Raw genomic sequence first — 19,432 nt, forward strand, 5'->3', positions numbered from 1 at the left:
AGTTGGAGATTATGTGTCCGTTTCCCGAGTTTTACTATGATAGACCGATTAAACAGGAAGTTATAGCCATAAATATAATTGCTGCCCAAGCGCTGCCCGCAGCTGTTGTTGATGCTGGTGCTTTGGTTGACAGCAAACATGTTCACACAGACACGAATAATCGCGCATAGACATTCATACACTCTTTGCAATTATACACCCTTTACGTGAGTTCGAATACCGAGAGAGGTAAAATCGATCAAAATTTTGTTTTTAATTTTCTTCATTTTTATCCTCTGACATTAAATGTACAAGAGTACAAGGAGGCGTGGCAGACCCCACAAAGTATATACAAGGTGGGTTCGAAAGTAAACAGGACTTTTTGAATTTTGCGCCCCCTGGTGGCGCTATCTACATGTTGACTGGTGCGTTAGAATCCGCTATCTTTATCGATTGTCCAGTGAGAATTTCATGACATTTCATCGATTGGAAGTGAAGTTATTGCATTTTAAGTGTTAGTATATTTGTGTTATCGGGTCGAAAATGAGCATTGAACAAATAGCCAACAATTAATTTTGGTTTTAAAACAGAAGGAGACTATTTGGAAGAAAATAAATTGATTTTGCCGAAGAAACCATTTGTTCTGTTTTTTTTTTTTAAGTCCTTTTTACTTTGGAACACACCTTGTATATACGTTTTCATATTTCTTTTTAGACCAACTGACCATCCGCTTGCAACGCTAGTTCAGTATAAATTAGTCCGAATTGCGAGCGAAACAAATGCTGACGGTGGTGGTATACGCAACAAACAATCGTGTGACTAGTCTAAAGAAACCTTCAACGGTATATTTCTGTTTTATATAAATAATTTTTGCTGTTATTCGAACACTTAACCAAATGTCAGAGTGATAAATGAAAAATCGATTATAAATTGAATATTTATATACCTAAGTATTCTCTCTGCCAAGCCATTACGTATACGCTTGGAATGCACGTTTTTAAGTTTCGCAAAATGTGATGTTTTTTAATGGTAAAACTTATTCATTTTAAAAATAGACAAAAGACAAGATAAGCATTCATGTAGATACATCATAGTTCAGTGACTTTAGCGGTCAAGAAAACGCCCAATAATTTATTTATAAAATGGCTAAGGTACATGTTTATATATTTTCAACAAACGCACGAATGAAGGTCAAGAACAATATGCTTAGGCCACAACCGCATGGACCGTGCACTGAGATTTCTCTCTATACTCGCTGAGTCATCGAATATTGATATATTTTACGCTAATAATATATACTTTTATTTTCTCTTATAATTTGCTCTCTCAGTTACGCTTGATATGTGCACTTAATGTGCATATATAGTATTTGTATATATATTTTTGCTTGCTTTTACTTACTTGACAAGAAAACAAAAGTTTCCTCTTATTTATTGTCAAACTTCCTCGTGATTTGCACACATTTATATGTGTACTAACTGGTACACCAGAGCTGTGTGTGCCTCAAGGGAAAACTGCTTTCCATGTGTGTAAAACCGTTCAACATGTGGGCCAATAAAAATTTGTGATCAGCGAAAATTCCATCGAAACTGTGCGTGAATTCATGAAAAATCAGCCGAAATCATTGAAATTGATGTAAATGGAATTGAACATCCCCAAAACATCGATTTGTCGCATTTTGTCCGAACATTTGGGATTACGAAAGGTGTGTGCACGGTTTGTTCCCCACAAATTGACTGACGGCCAAAAATTGCTCAGACGATCGACGCTTGTGACCGATTATTTGACCAAAAATCACATTTTAACCATTAACCACTCGCCGTATTCACCTGATATGGCACCGTACGACTACCTTTTCGGAAAAATGCATTTGCCCATGAAAGGAAAGCGTTATGCAGACGTAGAGGCCATTCAAAAGGCTTGCACCGGCATACTGGCGGCCATACCGGCCGACGAGCTAAAACACTCGTTCGACGTGCTTTTGGATCGTTCAAAAAGCTGAATTGAAGCAGAAGGAGACTATTTTGAATAAAACAAATTAATTTTGACGAAAAAAACATTTGTTCTGTTTATTTTTTTAAAGTCCTGTTTACTTTGGAGCACACCTTGTACGTACATGGCCACGACGAAAACAAATAAAAAATCGTCGGTATTGCATCAAAATTTCCAAAATTGGTGAAAAAATACAAATAATTGGTTTGTTTTGTATTGTATAGTATTTAGTTACAGATTATTTGGATTAAAAACCAAATTTGTATACCCTGTACTCAAAGGGTAAAAGAGTATACACACACACGGACACAAAATTACTAACTGGGGGTACTTGCAAATTATTAGTTCGAAATTCCAAAAATTACGGGAGTTAGAGAAAATCATGATTTGCATGGGAGAGGGGGGAGGTAGGGAAATTCCAAAATACACATTTTCTGCGTATTCACAGACAGGCGGACAGACAGGCAGACAGGGCTAGATCGACTCGTAAAAAAAGAGATAAGCAAGAGAGAACGCTACAGTCGAGCAAGCCTGACAGTGTAATACCCTGTACCCAGGTAAACTTCCGTCACTGAGTTATATGCGCCCATAGCAGCAGCAAAAAGAGGAAGAAGAAGAGTGAACTTGTTGCTGCAGTTTGTGGGGGTTGTACTGGCGAGAATTTGTTTTGCTAATAACTTTTCTTAGAATTGACAGAATTGAATAAATTATGTGTGCAAAGTTTGGTTTAGGTAGCATTTGAAATGTGGACGCTATTGACGAAATTCTGTAGCGGTGGTAGGGGGGATAGGACGATTTAGCAGGATTTAACAAGATATATCCATATATGTACATATGACTAAGCAGTGCCCGCAGCAGACATACAAAGACATACTCAGACACACACATACACGCATAATTATTCTACATAGATGTACAAAGTATTTCATAGTCGGAGCACCCGACCTTAGCTTCTCTACTTGTTATAGCCTGTACCCAAAGGGTGAAAGGCTATACTAGTTTTGTGCGCATGTATGTAACACACAGAAGGAGGCGTGGCAGACCCCACAAAGTGTATATATTCTTGATCAGGGTGACAAGCCGAGTCGATATAGCCATGTCCGTCCGTCCGTCTGTATGAGCGCAAGGATATCAGAAGGTACAAGAGCTAGAATAACCAAACTTGGTATCGAGGTTCCTCTAAGCCCTAGGCAGGTCAAGTTTGTTTTTTTATTTTGATACACCCCCCCACTCCCCCGCAATTCGTGTTTTTTCTTATAACTTCCGTAATTCTCGGAATTTTGGTAGGTACATCCAGTTAGTACTAATGTGTCCGTGTGCCAAATTTCATCATGATAGGTCAATTGTGAAGAAAGTTATAGCCATAAATAAAATAGCTTTGGTTCAACTTTGTGCTGCATACATACACGCATAGGTACGTTATGTAAATGTATGCTGTTAAAACTGAACATAAACATGTATTCTAATTTAATTTAATTAATTAATTAATTAATTCATTTATTCATTTTTTTTAATAATTCAATTTTTTTTTAATTTTTTTTTAATTTTTTTTTTTTTTTTTTTTTGAGAGTACAGGCTATTTTACTGTCGGGCTTGCTCGACTGTAGCGTTCTATCTTGTTTTGATTAGGTTTTGCCATTACCTCTTGCTTCAGCTGCTGGTTTTTCTTCGCCAACCCCTATAGGAGCTTGCTTTGCTTCGTTAATCACCTTTATCTCAGAGACTGTAAGACCTAGGGGCACCAAATTTTATTCCAAGTAATCCATAATTCTTTGAATTTGGCAAATACCGCCATTTAGTGATTTAAAGTCCGTTTGCAAAGTTTTATTATGATAGGCCGATTTAACAGCAAGCTAACGCCATATATGTTATCACTGCCCAAGAACTGCCAGTAACTGTTGTTGTTGTTGCTGCTTTGGATAGGCACACGAGATACACATAGACACACACAATCACGCATAGATACTCACACTACGTTGACGTGAGTTCGAATACCATAGGAGGTAAAATCGTTCAAAACTCTTTTTACTTTTTTCTTAATTGCCTAATTTTTTTTATACCCTGTACCCGTAGGGTAAAAATGGTATATTAGGCTTGTGCAAAGTATGTAACATGCAGAAGGAAACATCTCCGACCCCATAAAGTATATATATTCTGAATCAGCATGACGAGAGAAATCGATCTACACATGTCCGTCCGTCTGTCCGTCTGGATGAACGCAAGGATCTCAGAAACGATTAAAGCTAGAATAACCAAAGTTGGTATCCAGATTCTCCTATGTCCGAGACAGGAGGAGTTTATTTTATTTTTTGGAATTCCGACCCCCTTCCACCGCCTGAGAATTTCGTCAATACCGTCCTCTATTTCTATATAATTATCTATTGTTTTAAATTTCATCTAAATCGGTTAGTTCTAAGAAAAGTTATTAGCGAAACAATTTTACTTTGGTACTACGCCCACAAGCTGCAGCATCAAGTTCGCTCTTCTTCTTCCTTTTGCTTCTGCTAGAGGCGCATATACCTCAGTGACGGAAGTTTACCTGGGTACAGGGTATTTCACTGTCGGGCTTGCTCGACTGTAGCGTTCTATCTTGTTAAGCATACAGAGTATGCTAATGTCGGGACATCCGACTTTAGCTTCTTCTTCTGTTTTTTTATGACGAAGCTTAAAGCTTAAAGGCTGGTCAGCCAAAAGTAGGGCAGCTCCTGCTTAAGATCGAATCACCAAAGGGGCTTTCACCTTTTTATACTCTGTACATAAAATGTTCAAGAGCATATTAGGTTTGCGGGAGCTGAAAATGTAATAGGCAGAAGGAGGCGTGGCTGACCCCACAAAGTATATATATTCTTGATCAGCATGACGTGACGAATCGATCTAGCCCTGTCTGTCTGTCCGTCTGTCCGTATGAACACCTGGATCTCAGAGACTATAAGAGTTAGAGACACCAAACTTTGCACAAAGATGCGTTATGTGTGTAGGCTGTGCAAGTTTGTTTTATTTTTTTGATTTTCACCCCCACTTTCCCCTATGAAGGTTTTCCCAATTTTCCATTCGTATAATCGCCTATATCTCGGAGACTATAAGACCTACGGACTCCAAACTTTAGTCCCAGATGCCTCTTATGTGAATACGCAGAAAATGTGTATTTTGGAATTTCCCTATCTCCCCCCTCTCCCATGTAAATCGCGATTTTTTGAAACTCCCGTAATTCTTGGAATTTCGAACTAAAATTTGAAAATTTGATTAAATGCAAATATCCGCAGTTAGTAACAAGTAAAAAAGCTAAAGTCGGGACACCCGACTTTAGTTTTTTTACTTGTTTTTTTACTGCTATCTTGGCCCATCTTTGTACTGCACGAATACACATATGTACATATACAAGGTGTGTTCCAAAGTAAATAGGTAAATAGTAATAATAAAATAACTTAAAAAAAAAAAAACAGAAGAAATGGTTTTTTCGGCAAAATCAATTTATTTTATTCAAAATAGTCTCCTTCTGCTTCAATATAGCTTTTTGCACGATCCAAAAGCATGTCGAACGAATGGTGAAACGAATGTGATTTTTGGTCAAATAATCGGTCCCAAGCGTCAATCGTCAATCGTTTTTGGTCGTCAGGCAATTTGTGTGGAACAAACCGTGCACACACCTTTCAGTTCCAATTCATTTCATTTCCATCAATTTCTATGATGATTTCGGCTGATTTTTGATGAATTCACGCACAGTTTCGATGGAATTTTCGGTGATAACAAATTTTTATTTGGCCCACATGTTGATCGTCATTTATGTCCTCACGACCACTTTGAAAACGTTAAAACCACTCCTGCACTCTGCTACGGGATAGGAAATCATCGCCATAAACTTGTTCTATCAATTGAAACGTTTCGGTAAAAGTTTTACCAATTTTAATACAAAATTTAAATTTGGCTCTTTGTTCGAAGCTCATTTTCGCACCGATAACACAAACATACTGACACTTAAAACGCAATAACTTCACTTCCAATTGATGAAATGTCATGAAATCACTGGAAAATCGATAACAATAGCAGGTTCTAACGCACCAGTCGACATATAGATAGCGCCACCAGGGGGCGCTAGAATCAAAAAGTCCTGTTTACTTTGGAAGCCACCTTGTACAAAATCTCGATGTACATTTATGCTATTGAAATTGCATATAAACATACGCGAAAGTGTAACCTAATCTAACCTTATATATTATTTCCATTAAATTAGTTTAGTATACAAAATGTAATTGTATTGTATTAGTTTGCACTCCATGCTATTGAAGTGTTGAGTCCGCTAGACTAGCACTCCATTCTTGTTAACACATAAGTATGCTACTGCACGCATCAGTTTTTTTTTTTTTTTTTTGACAAGAAACTTATCGAATTGCAATTATTATCAAAAATGATCGCAAATCTATAGAGCGGCGTATTCAATATCAAATCACCATACAAAAAGCAAAATTATAAAATTGGTTTAATTGGCATATTAATCTAAAATGCATCCCTCGTCGCAATGGTTGGTTGGCAATGTTATAAAAGTGCAGTTGAAATTGTATGAGAAAATTGAAAACTATAATACTTACTGCACTAAATATTATAAAAAAAAAAACTACAATCACTATACGTTTTTCGAATGAACATATCACATTCAAAAATTTTAGCATTTACAAAGTAAAGATTCAAACCATTCAAACCAGGTCTGCAATAAAGCCACTTGTTTAAAAAAAATTAAAAAAACGTAAATCATTTTACATAGAAACTTATCAAACCCACAAAATACAATAATAATACACACAGACACATTCATAAATCAAATCAATCATGAACTTAATGTTTCGAAAAAATTTCCGAGAGGGCGCAAATAAGTCCGGTGGTGGCGGCGGAAAACTGCAGTCGAAGGCGAATCGAACAAAGCGGTCACGCGACATCGGCCTAATGCAGCAACAGGAAGAGATTCATTATCGCACCCATCTGTTTTTCTCTCCAAATCGCTCGGGCTACGAGGTGGGCGAAGGTAAATATGCAATTAGTTCTTGTTTTCAGTACACTCATGAGCAAATAAAACACTTGTTAATACTTGTATCTTTGTCTGTGATCATACTCCTTAAAGTCTATAAAAATAAATATTTAATATTCTTATAATCCGAATTAAACACCATCACATTTTTGTGTATACGCCCCCACTTTCCCCCTATGGGGGGTTTCCCTATATTCCATTAGTATAATCACTTATATTTTGGAGACTATAAGAGCTAGGGACACCAAATTTTAGTCCAAGATGCCTTATATGAATACGCAGAAAATGTGTATTTTTGAATTTACCTCCCTCACCCCTCCCGCGCAATTGGTGATCTTTCATAGCTCCCGTAATTCTTGGAATTTCGAACTAAAATTTTGCAAATACCTCCAGTTAGTGATTATAAGTCCGTATGCCATATGGAAGTTATAGCCATATGCAGATTTTCTCTGCTCAAGCGCTGCCCGAAGCTGTTGTTGTTGCAGCTGCTTTGGTTGAACTTTGTGCTGCATACATGCTCATATAGCACGTATAGACATGCATACACTCACATAGAGACAATTCCTGTGTAAATGTGCAATTATACAACATTTACGTGAGTTCGAATACCAAGGGAGGTAAAAAACATTACATTTTATATTTTTTAAATTTCTATAATTATTCTACACATATATACAGAGTATTCCAAAGTCGGGACACTCGAGTAATCATAATATTTTCCCGATTTGTGTTTTGTGATTTCGATTGAAATTTTTACTTATCTGAATCACAAATCACAGCGGTCAGCAGGTGATGATCGATCACAAATCGCAAATCGCTACGACCTGCTGAACAAGCCCAGCATCTGATTCTGATTTTAGTTATCTTATTATATAAGAAATTGATGTGTGGAAATATACGTATATAGATTTGAAATGCTGATCCTTACTTCTTTTTTATGTAGCTGCCGATGAAACTTTGGTTTCATTGCAATATCTTCTTATCTATCCTAATCGAACTTAAATATGATGGTGGTAGTGGCTAAGTCCTGTCCGTCCGTCCGTCCGTCTGTCCGTCCGTTCGTCTGTCCGTCCGTTCACCTATCCGTCCGTTCACCTATCCGTCCGTTCGTATGTCCGTCCGTTCGTATGTCCGTCCATTCGTCTGTCCTCCTATATAAAAGCAAGGAGTTCGGGAAGTATAGAAGCTAGAATAACCAAACTCTTTGAAGCAATATTAGTTGTATTTAAGTCATTTAACCGTAAAAATATTCAATTTAAATAACAAATTTAGAGAATAGAATGTGTTGGCGGAGTCGCGCCAATCTATTCCCATTTAAAAGCATTTACTTAAGTCAAAGTTTACAAAGGCCGGACGGGCCGTTCTCCAAGTCCCACCGCTTGGTGGCCTCTACCGACTGCTAACCCAGTAGGAACGAATAACGCAATAGCGAACAGCCGTCAACCACTGGATGACGAGGCTCAATTAGAAATCCGTAAACTGGATGAACTGGCCACCAGGGAGGAGATACTGCACTGAACTAGATCGAGATCTAAAATAGGAACAGAAGCACTGAAATCAATCCACAAGGTGAACGGCGGGCAGCACATAGTCACCCTTTCCCTCACAACGAATAAAGCAAGGGCGCTTACTGGGTTTAAAAGCACTAGCACTAACGAGGATCTGAAAGACTCCTGTTACAGACACGGCGATAATGGGCATACAGCCAGGAATTGCACTAACAGTCCAAGATGTGCACTTTGCATTATGCGCACAGGCAGCTTTAAATGCAGAGAATTTGAGGAGGCGGTTCGACAATTAAGATTCTGAAAGTTCTACAGGTTAACCTCAACCACTGCATTGCAGCGCAAGACCTCCTGCTACAAACTGTAAGCAAAGAAAATATAAGCCTGGCAATTCCTAATAGAGCTGAGTCCCTGACCTGTCCGATAAAATTGCTCTGTGGCTGTGCGGACCTAGAACGCTATGGTTCTTTGAAGTTAGAGCTGGTCAGCTAGCCTTTCTGATTTCGCAGCAGCCCTGGACGCAGCAGCCCTGGACGCAGCAGCCCTGACGATATCAGAGGGCGTAGCCGAATCATAATAGCGGGCGACTTTAACTCAAGGTCGATAGAATGGGGCAGTAACATCACCAAGGAGGCGCTTTCAGGCCTAGAACTGGCACTACTGAATAGTGGGTCCCTACACCTTTAGCAAGACTCCATACCACGTAGCCATAATGCGTTGAAACTCTAAAGAATAGTGGAGGCTTTATTCCCTGCGAGACTAGAGACGCCAGTTTTGACTCCCACCACGGAAACGTTATTAGACACTTCTGACTAGTTTCTATAAAGCCTACAGGCCCATCTGTCTATTGGATACCATCGGGAAGTTGGTGGGAAAAATGCTGGGCGCAAAGTTGAAGGAAATTGAGCTGTCACACAACCAATTTTGATTTAGGTAGCCGAAATCCACCCTGGACGCAATAGGCAAAGGGGTAAACATTGCATCGAATGCTATTACAGGTACCATATGGAGAGGAGGCACGAACGAATACTGCCTGGTGGTCATTCTGGACGTCAGGAATGCGTTCAACTCGGAGGACTGGGTCTGTATTGTGAATGCACTGCCGGCTCAGGGCATTCCTTCGCATCTACAGCGCGTCATCAGGATAACGGGCACGAAAAGTCAAAAACATCGTGGAAGACGCGTGGAATCGCAGCATACAAGTGTGGTGGCTCAAAATAGTTGGCCTGGAACTGGCGGTAGGAAAACCCGAGGTTTTCCTAATCAGTAGCCACAAGGCGGTCGAGCAGACTCACATCCGAATTGGAGAATCGTGTCTAAGCATGTTTGTGTACTTGTACATATATATGTGTGCATTTCACATTACATAATTAAGTCAAAGCAGCAACAAATACAGCTGCAGACACAGCTTGGGCCTGGTTATGTGGCTATAATTTTCTTTCTAATCAACCTATCATAATGAAACTTGGTATACGGATATATAAACTAACTGGATGTGAATACCAAATTATAGTTTAAAATTCCAAGAATTACGGGAGTTATAAAAAATCATGAAGAAGGGGGGAGTGGGGAGTGCATCAGAAAAAATGAAAGGAAAATCTGGATATTTGGTTATTCTAGCTCTTATACTTTTTGAATTCCTTGCGTACATACAGACAGACAGACAGACGGACAGACAGACGGACATCGCTATATCGACTCGGCTTGTCATCCTGATCAAGAATATATATACTTTGTGAGGTCTGCCACGCCTCCTTCTACCTGTTACATTTTCAGCTCCCGCAAACCTAATATACTTCTGTACATTTCATGTACAGAGTATAAAAAGTATTATATTTAGCGCATTATACTCGAAAAGCATTGTGCATGGCATAATTACTAGTGCATTTGTTAAGTAGAAGTGACAGAAAGTTCCTTGTTGGCCTAGAAGGAACCGAAAAATTGATACGATCTAAAAGCATAGAGGAATCAACATCTCATTTTGTGGAGGAACAGAACACCAAGAACTATTCTACGGTGAGCTAAAGAAGGGAGGTTAATAAGGAGAAGTCTACTGAAGTAGGAAGGTAATCGCAGATTAGGATTCCAGTTTAGACCACGAAGAGAAAAAAGAAAAAATTGTTTCTGGACCGACTCAATGCGATCCTGATACAATTTATACTGAGGACACCAAACACATAATCAGTATTCTAGCACTGACTACTAGAGAACTTTAAGGTAGCTTGGTGGTTTAGGGGTCGTTAAATTCTCTGGACCATCGTTTAATATAACCAAGAACACCCTTAGCTTTGTTAACGATAGTGGAGATGTGAAGATTGAAATTTCAATTTGGGATCAAACAGAACTCCAAGATCTTCAACTGCAGATATACGTTGCAATGGTATATTGTCAATCGCATAAGTACTTAGATATGGTCTGGACCAGTGAAACGTCTTAAAGTTGCATTTCGAACAGTTTAGGTACAGGTAGTTGACCAAGCACCACCGCACTATGGGTTTTTTTGCCCGTTTTTTGGCAGAAACTCGAAATATTAAGATTTTTATCCAAAATTTAGTTTGTACGCATGTTTTAATACCTCGAGACGACATACCAAGTTTGGTTCAGTTTGGGCCACTATTTCATATAGCTGCCATGTAACCGATATGGCCGATTTAGTTAGTTCACAAAATATAAATAATTGAAAATGAGTTTATTTGCCAGGCTACAGAATTTCGTTAATACTGTGCACATTTCAAAAGCTATATAAACTTTTCACACGTAATTTATATAGAATCAGCTATCTTTGTTTTAAATTTCAATCAAATCGGTAAATATTTAGAAAAGTTATTAGCGAAAACATTTCACTCTAGTACTCAAGCTACCTCATCTTCTTATTTTTGCTTCCGCTATGAGCGTATATAACTCAGTGCTTGAAGTTTGTCTTGGTACACGGCTATCACGGCTCAAAATCGCCATCAGCATCAAAAATCATGTTAAAAGCAAAACATTTGTGTTTTTTTGAATGGCTTTAAAGTTCGATTACAACATGGCATGTGTTTTTTAATATAATTGGAGAAGGTTTTTACTTTTACCGATATTAACAAAGTATTGAATTCATCTAAGATGCTTACGTTAATTTCTGTAATATATTCTGCTTAAATTCGTCTTCTGAGTCTTTGTTGCTGCTACAAATGTCAACAATATTTGCATGCCGAAACAGCAGTTTTGCTGCAACAAACGCAATTTTACAGAAAACGTGCAAATTGGGATGAAGTTCTTTAGTAATTCCATAATAAACATATATTAGTTAGTATTTCCACATTTATAACTTTTTGCAACTCTTTACCAAGTACTATTCCACGAAACACACGCGACTTATAAATGTTAATTTTTAAAAAACACGAACACACTTCATCGCTTTAAAACAGTTTTGGATTCTAATTTTACATACCTTGATTAACGTTTTCCATTATATAACTTAACTTTTGTTGGTCGTTTTCTTAATTCTGCAAGCTCTTAAAGTTTACCAAAAATTGATGTCAAATTCACAAATACTTGTGTTTCACACAATCAGGTAACTTTGAATACGCGCCAAGAAAATGGTGTTGCCATATCAGCAGGAATTAATTTAATTTTCGCTTAATTAAACAATTTATAATAAAATAAAAATAATATTTTTTATATTTGGACAACATATTTTTTTGACTTTCTGCCAAAACAAGTAAAAAAGCTAAAGTCGGGTGTCCCGACCTTGAAATACTCTGTACATATGTTTACAATAATTATAGAAAATAAAAAAATTAAGAAAATAAAAAAAAAATGTGATCGATTTTACCTCTCTCGGTATTCGAACTCACGTAAAGGGTGTATAATTGCACATTTACATAGCAATTGCGTCTGTGTGAGTGTATGTATGCCTATGCGCATCAATTCGTGTCTGTGTAAGCATTTTCGCAGTCAACCAAACAGCAACATCAACAACAGCCGCGGGCAGCGCTTGAGCAGCGCTGCAGCAGCGCTGCATCAGCAAATATATTTATGGCTATAACTTCTTGTTAAATCGGTCTATCATAATGAAATTTGGCATACGGACACATAATAACCAACTGGGGGTATTTCCAAATTTTAGAACGAAATTCCAAGAATTACGGGAGTTAGAGAAAATCGCATTTGCGGGGTAGAGGGGGGAGGGAGGGGAATTCCAAAATATACATTTTCTGCGTATTCACGTAAGGCATCTGGGACTAAAATTTGGTGTTCCTAGGTCTTATAGTCTCCGAGATATAGGCGATTATACGAATGGAAAATCGGGAAAACCCCCATAGGGGGGAAGTGGGGGGGAAAATCAAAAAAATAAAACAAACTCGTATAGAATACACACATAACGCATCTTTGTGCAAAATTTGGTGTCTCTATCTCTTATAGTCTCTGAGATCCAGGTGTTCATACGGACGGACAGACGGACAGACAGACAGACAGGGCTAGATCGACTCGTCTCGTCATGCTGATCAAGAATATATATACTTTGTGGGGTCTGCCACGCCTCCTTCTGCCTGTTACATTTTTCAGCTCCCGCAAACCTAATATACTCTTGTACATTTCATGTACAGAGTATAAAAACGGGCAAAAAAACCATATTGCACCGTTGAAAACAGCTTGGATCGTACTGCAGACGAGAACGATAAAGAGGATCTTTATACGATAAAATTAGCTTCACATCATCGGCATACATTAGTAGTATAGATATGGGACCGCTACTCTTTTTCACCTAAACTCCCCACATTTAGCAAAGGCGCCCACCATGTGGTGTGGTAGATATTAAAAGGATATTCACCACTACTTTCCAACTGGTGACCCAATTAGACTAATCAAACCTGTTATGCAACTCAATACGACCTTGTTCAAATATATTCCCCTCAATTTCAAAGTATCTTAGCATATTTCACTTCCAATTGGAGGTCCAATTTGAGTCTAATTAAATATCTTGCGCAACTCAACTCCAACTTAATCAAATAATTGTAAGTTGTATCATGAACCAAACCACTAACCCAATTAGTTTAACTTGTATGGGGAAATATCACATACAGCTCAATACCAATTGGTAAAAATATTTAGAATCGCAACCAAAATATTATACCGCAGACAGTTTGTTGGCTAAGGCGACAACCAATTGTAAACATTTTTTTTTTTTTTTTTTGAAAAATAGTTACATTTTAAATAAACCCATGGCGTTGAAATACTTTTTTGACATGGATAGTTCATTGGTTTTTTGGTCAAGGCAATGTTTATATATTTTTGAAAGTTAATAATAAGCGTTAGTTAATCTGCTGCACTAGTGCATAAAGCATTGAAGTACTAATACATCAATTAGAAACAAGATAGAACGCTACAGTCGAGCAAGCCCGACAGTAAAATAGCCTGTACTCTCTACAAAAAAGAAAAATTAAAAAAAAAAAAAAATTAAAAAAAAATTTAAATTATTAAAAAAATTGAATGAATTAATTAATTAATTAAATTAAATTAGAATACATGTTTATGTTCAGTTTTAACAGCATACATTTACATCACGTACCTATGCGTCTTTATATGCGTGTATGCATGCAGCACAAAGTTGAACCAAAGCAGCAACAACAACAACAGCTGCGGGCAGCGCTGCCGACAGAGCTGCAGGCAGCGCATGAGCAGCGATTTTACTTATGGCTATAACTTTCTTTAGAATTGACCTTTCATGATGAAATTTGGCACACGGACACATTAGTACTAACTGGATGTACCTACCAAAATTCCGAGAATTACGGAAGTTATAAGAAAAAACACGAATTGCGGGGGAGTGGGGGGGGTGCATCGAAAAAAAACTCAAACTCGTACTTTCTCGGTCTTAGGAGAATATGGAAACCAAGTTTGGTTATTCTAGCCCTTATACTTTCTGAGATCCTTGCGTTCATACGGACAGACAGACGGACAGACGGACGGACGGACAAGGCTATATCCACTCGGCTTCTCATCCTGATCAAGAATATATATACTTTGTGGGGTCTGCCACGCCTCCTTCTGTGTGTTACATACATGCGCACAAAACTAGTATAGCCTTTCACCCTTTGGGTACAGGCTATAAAAATAACCATGGATACAATTTTCAAATGATTGTATATGTCATGCTTGTTATCGTGACAGTTTATTAATGCTAATTTTGAAGATATTTTTTTAGATTACTTCGAAATTGAGTAGCGTTTCTGATGTTTTTTATGTGTGTTGGTAGTCCATTCCAAATGCGAACAGCATATATGAAAAATTGTCTGTCGGATAAAAGAAGCCTGTGGCGCTGACATACTAAGTTATGAGTTCTTAGAGATGTGGAAAATTTAATTCTTTGATACAGGTATGCTGGTTCCTTAGTATTTATCAATTTTTGTAGACATAATAAAACTCGAAAGTTTATCCAAGACATGATACTTAAGTTCAAAAGTTGGTATGCATAGCTGGTGACATGATCAGAGCGTCTTAGACCGAAAACATAACGAGCGACACTATTGTAAGCGACTTTTAGTTTTCGGAATGAAATTGCGTCACAATTTGCATATACCTCAACACCATAAGATAGCATTGGAAGTATGAATGTTTTCGCTATCATCATTCGCAGATTTACAGGTAGGAATTGCTGAGTCAAGTTCAGAAGTCTTAACGCACCATAAACCTTACCAACAGCCTTATTTATATGATTGTTCCATGTCAAGCTCCTGTTGAAGCAGAAGCCTAAGTTATTAGCTTGATCGACATATTCAATCGGAGTGTCTCCAATCACAAGGGAGTTGAAGTTTGAAGTGTTTAGTTGGTTTTTATAGATTACTAGGCATTTAGATTTAGTGGGATTGAGTTTTAACCCATTGTTTTTAGCCCAGTCAGAGATTTTACCTAGTTCACCATTACTAACACTTATACACTCATTTAATTTAGTAACAGGACGACTAACATACATTTGAACATCATCAGCATACAGGTGGACTTTACTGTTAGACAAGACATAAGGGAGGTCATTCACGTACAAGGTGAACAATAGTGGACCAAGAACAGATCCCTGTGGAACACCGCGACTAACAGGTAACAACGAAGAATGATCAGACGATATTACAACAGCTTGACGCCTATTGGACAAATAAGAATGTATAAAAGTTGTTGCCGTTTTTGAGAAGTAATACATTCTATTAAGTTTAGTGCACATTATTTCATGATTAACACAATCAAATGCCTTACTGAAGTCGAGTAAGCTTAAAAAAGTAACACAGCCAGTATCCATTTGACTGCGAATATCCTCAACCACATTTAGGACAGCTGTGGTACAACTTCTGTGCTTTCTGAAACCAGATTGGTCATCGCATAAGAGAAGGTTTTTGTTTAGAAAGTCACTAATCTGGTTTGCTATTAGATTCTCGAAAACTTTTGAGAGATAAGGAAGAATAGCAATAGGACGGTATTCATTGTTAGTCTTAGAAATAGGACAGATTTTTGACATTTTCCACTTATCAGGAAAGCAGGAAGTCATAATTGATGTGTTAAAAATGTGTGTAATATGCGCTAAGACTTTAGGTAAAATCATTTTGATGAATTTTGGGTGTAGGTCATCAAATCCGACCGCGTTTGACTTAACTTTAAGAACTGATTCTAGGACATCACATTGACTGACACAACGAAAGCTAAAACTACTATCACAGGTTACATTAGGTACAGCGTTTACATATGTATTATGCGTAATGACAGGTACTTCAATTTGTACAAATTTATTATTTAATTCATTCACGTCAACATCGGAGGGAAGAAATGATTTCGTTTTACCAATACCCATTCTACGAAGCTTATTCCACGTCTGATTGCTTGAAATCGCATTGCTAAATTGTGAAGTATGATAAGCTCGTTTGGCAGCATTTATCAAGCAAGATGCTTGCTTTCTGAGGTTTTTGAACTTAGAATAGTGATATTCAGATTTATATCTTTTCCACTTTTCATATGCATCATTACGTTTTTTAATGGCAAGTCTAATTGTGTCATTAAACCAAGGTTCTTGTGTGGGTCTAACGATTTTCGTTCGTAGTGGTACGAATTTGTGGTAGAGGTAGCTTATTTTGTGTTCGAATTGTTGCAGTTGAGAATCGACCGTGGGTAATCGGTAAATATCGTCCCAATCAAGTAAAGAAAATTCGTCATTTAGCTGTGCAATGTCAATATTCTTAAAATCTCTATAATCTATTTTATGGTCAGTTTTATCAATAAAAGTGTCAAGTGTCAAGAAGATAAGGTCATGTTTAGAGAACACAGGTACAGAAAGTTGGTCGTATAGTAAGATTTTCTTTAAATTATTAATAAAAAAAAGGTCAAGTAATGTGTTAGAGGTTTGTGAGAAATGTGTTGGTTGTGTTGCATTAACAATTTTCATGCCTAATGCCTCCATATCATCAACTAGACGAGCGTCACACAGAGCATTGGAATTGAAATCACCCGTTAGAATTACGTCTTCATAGTTCATTGAGATGTCAGAAAATATACTGATCAGATCAGTGTAGTTTGTGTTGCGGTGAGGTCGATAAATGCAACCAATTAAGATGTTTCGGCAGTTTTTTAGGTGATATAGTGAGATAAAAAGGTATTCAATTGCACACCCCTCCGGTTGTTTGCATATAATTCTGGCTTTGATTTTCTTACTTACATATATTGCAACTCCGCCCGCATGGCCTGCACGATCAGATCGGAAAACATTAAATCCATCACAATTAATCAACGAACTACACATGTCAGACATAAACCAAGTTTCAGACACACATATAACATCAACCTTGGAATTTACAAACATATTCCTAAATTCTTCTATCTTGTTCGTTAGGCTTTGCGCATTGATATGACAAATATGTAAGCCTGGCTTTCGGTTGCAAAGAACTTTTAGCATTGTATGGCTGCTCGCATTTAAACTACTATTACTAATTTGCATATTTAAGTATTTGAAGTCGTTTCAGAAACGCACTCGAAGTATACGATGTAAAATATAAATAGAAAGAATAGATTAATTTAAAACAAGCATGACAGTTACTACTACAAATAACAATGTTAAGATTAAAGCATAACAGAAGTTTCTTAAGTGCGAAAGTTACTATTGCTAAGGTGTTCCCCTAAAGCTCCAACGCCGTCCGTCTCAGCCGATGGCACGGCAAGGGGGGTTAAAGCTTTTATGCAGTTATTCTGCAGTGCCAAGAGCGTTTGCATGCCATCAACACGAACAACTGTATCGCAAGGTGCCTTGTGTGAATACGCAGAAAATTTTGGAATTTCCCTCCCTCCCCCCTCTACCCTGCAAATCGTAACTCCCGTAATTCTTGGAATTTCGAACTAAAATTTTTCAAATACCCCCAGTTAGTAATTATGTGTCCGTATGCCAAGTTTCACTATGATAGACCGATTTACCAAGAAGTTATAGCCATAAATATATTTGCTGCTGCAGCGCTGCTCAAGCGCTGCCCGCGGCTGTTGTTGATGTTGCTGTTTGGTTGACTGCGAAAATGCTTACACAGACACGAATAGATGCGCATAGGCATACATACACTCACACAGACGCAATTGCTAAGTAAATGTGCAATTATAAACCCTTTACGTGAGTTCGAATACCGAGAAAGGTAAAATCAATCATTGTATATTTTTTTATTTTCTTAATTTTTTTATTTTTTATAATTATTGTAAGCATATGTACAGAGTATTTCAAAGTCGGGACACCCGACTTTAGCTTTTTTACTTGTTTAAACCGTATTTTGTTTCAAAAAATTTGTCAAATGGACATAGAAGACATTCAAAGTTCTTCATTGTTTTTATTGTGTTGCCCGAATTGTAATGATTTGAATGCAACTCTTTTTATACTCTTTTTATACACTTAACTTTACTTAGGCGTAAGACAGAGATGAAAAAAGAAATTAAAGAGTGGGAAACTAAACATATCTACTGAATGTAACTAGCCAATGGAATAAGTTTGATTTTAAATATATTATGTATAAAAAAATGAAAAAGGCGTGTCTTCATTCATTTTCGTTTTCAAAAATACATATATAAATAAAGGACATATGATCATAATATGCAGTCTTTAAAACGTGTGAGTGGAAGCAAGACACTTAATCTCCCAAAAGAAAATATAAATAAAATCCAATTAAATGGTATGTAGCTGTGTACAAATTAATACATGTATTTGTATATGGTATTTTGATTTTTCAGTCATTTGTTGAACACTTAAACAATGCACACTGTTCCACTGGACAGGGGTACACCAAAGTTGAAAATCTTTCGGATTGAGTGGTCTATGATATCATTGACTGTAAATTAAAGCATACAGAGTTTGGAGATAAAATTGCTTTATACTTAAAGGAGAGGGATGGAAAATGTCTTTGGATATTCCTTCCTAAAATCTGTGTACACAAATTTTCGACCAAAAATCCTTATAAAAAACTGAAGGAAAACGGAATCCTCCAAATTGTATACAAAGGAAAAGAGAAGACCAGATATAGTCCAGCGCGTTTTGAATTCATATGTAAAAACGAAGGCGATGAAACAAACAAAAATATATAAGCAGTATGCACATTTTTATTTATTTAAATTATTTAATTTAATTGCATAATAACTGACAATGTTAAACATAAAGAAGAGAAATAACAAACTAGATATACATTCAAATATTGATGAAAAAAAAACATAAAAAATAAAAATTTAAATTAAATAGAATTACAAACCATTTAAAGAGATTCAGAGCGGATCAGGAAATTAAGTAAGCAAGATTTAATCGAACTAACCGAACTCTCATGGCCAAAGAGATGACTCAAATTATTGTAGTTGCTACACAGAACCCGAAACGGACTGTGCAAAGCATAGTTGCTTGTACAGCAATTTAGGCTTATGGGAACAAAAAATCTTCAAGGTCTTTGTGGTACCGTAA

The 19,432-nt window shown here is 37.1% G+C and overlaps 1 protein-coding gene across 3 annotated transcripts in view; it reads left to right on the forward strand.

Annotated features, from left to right (window-relative positions):
* The first annotated feature begins 904 nt into the window (after window positions 1-904).
* LOC115630093 overlaps window positions 905-19,432 on the forward strand; it is a 160,214-nt gene continuing 141,686 nt past the window's right edge. Inside the window, exons 1-2 of one of the 3 annotated variants that reach the window (XM_030526719.1) lie at window positions 905-1,008; window positions 6,672-6,988. In XM_030526719.1, the coding sequence (XP_030382579.1) occupies window positions 6,796-6,988 (193 nt within the window). In that variant the 5' untranslated portion in view covers window positions 905-1,008; window positions 6,672-6,795. The remainder of the gene's footprint in view (window positions 1,009-6,671; window positions 6,989-19,432) is intronic. The other 2 variants (XM_030526721.1, XM_030526720.1) reach the window with 2 other exon arrangements.

Source organism: Scaptodrosophila lebanonensis, unplaced genomic scaffold (genome assembly GCF_003285725.1).
Source record: "Scaptodrosophila lebanonensis strain 11010-0011.00,11010-0021.00 unplaced genomic scaffold, SlebRS2 tig00000315-arrow-arrow-pilon, whole genome shotgun sequence".
NCBI classification, from domain to species: Eukaryota; Metazoa; Arthropoda; class Insecta; order Diptera; family Drosophilidae; genus Scaptodrosophila; species Scaptodrosophila lebanonensis.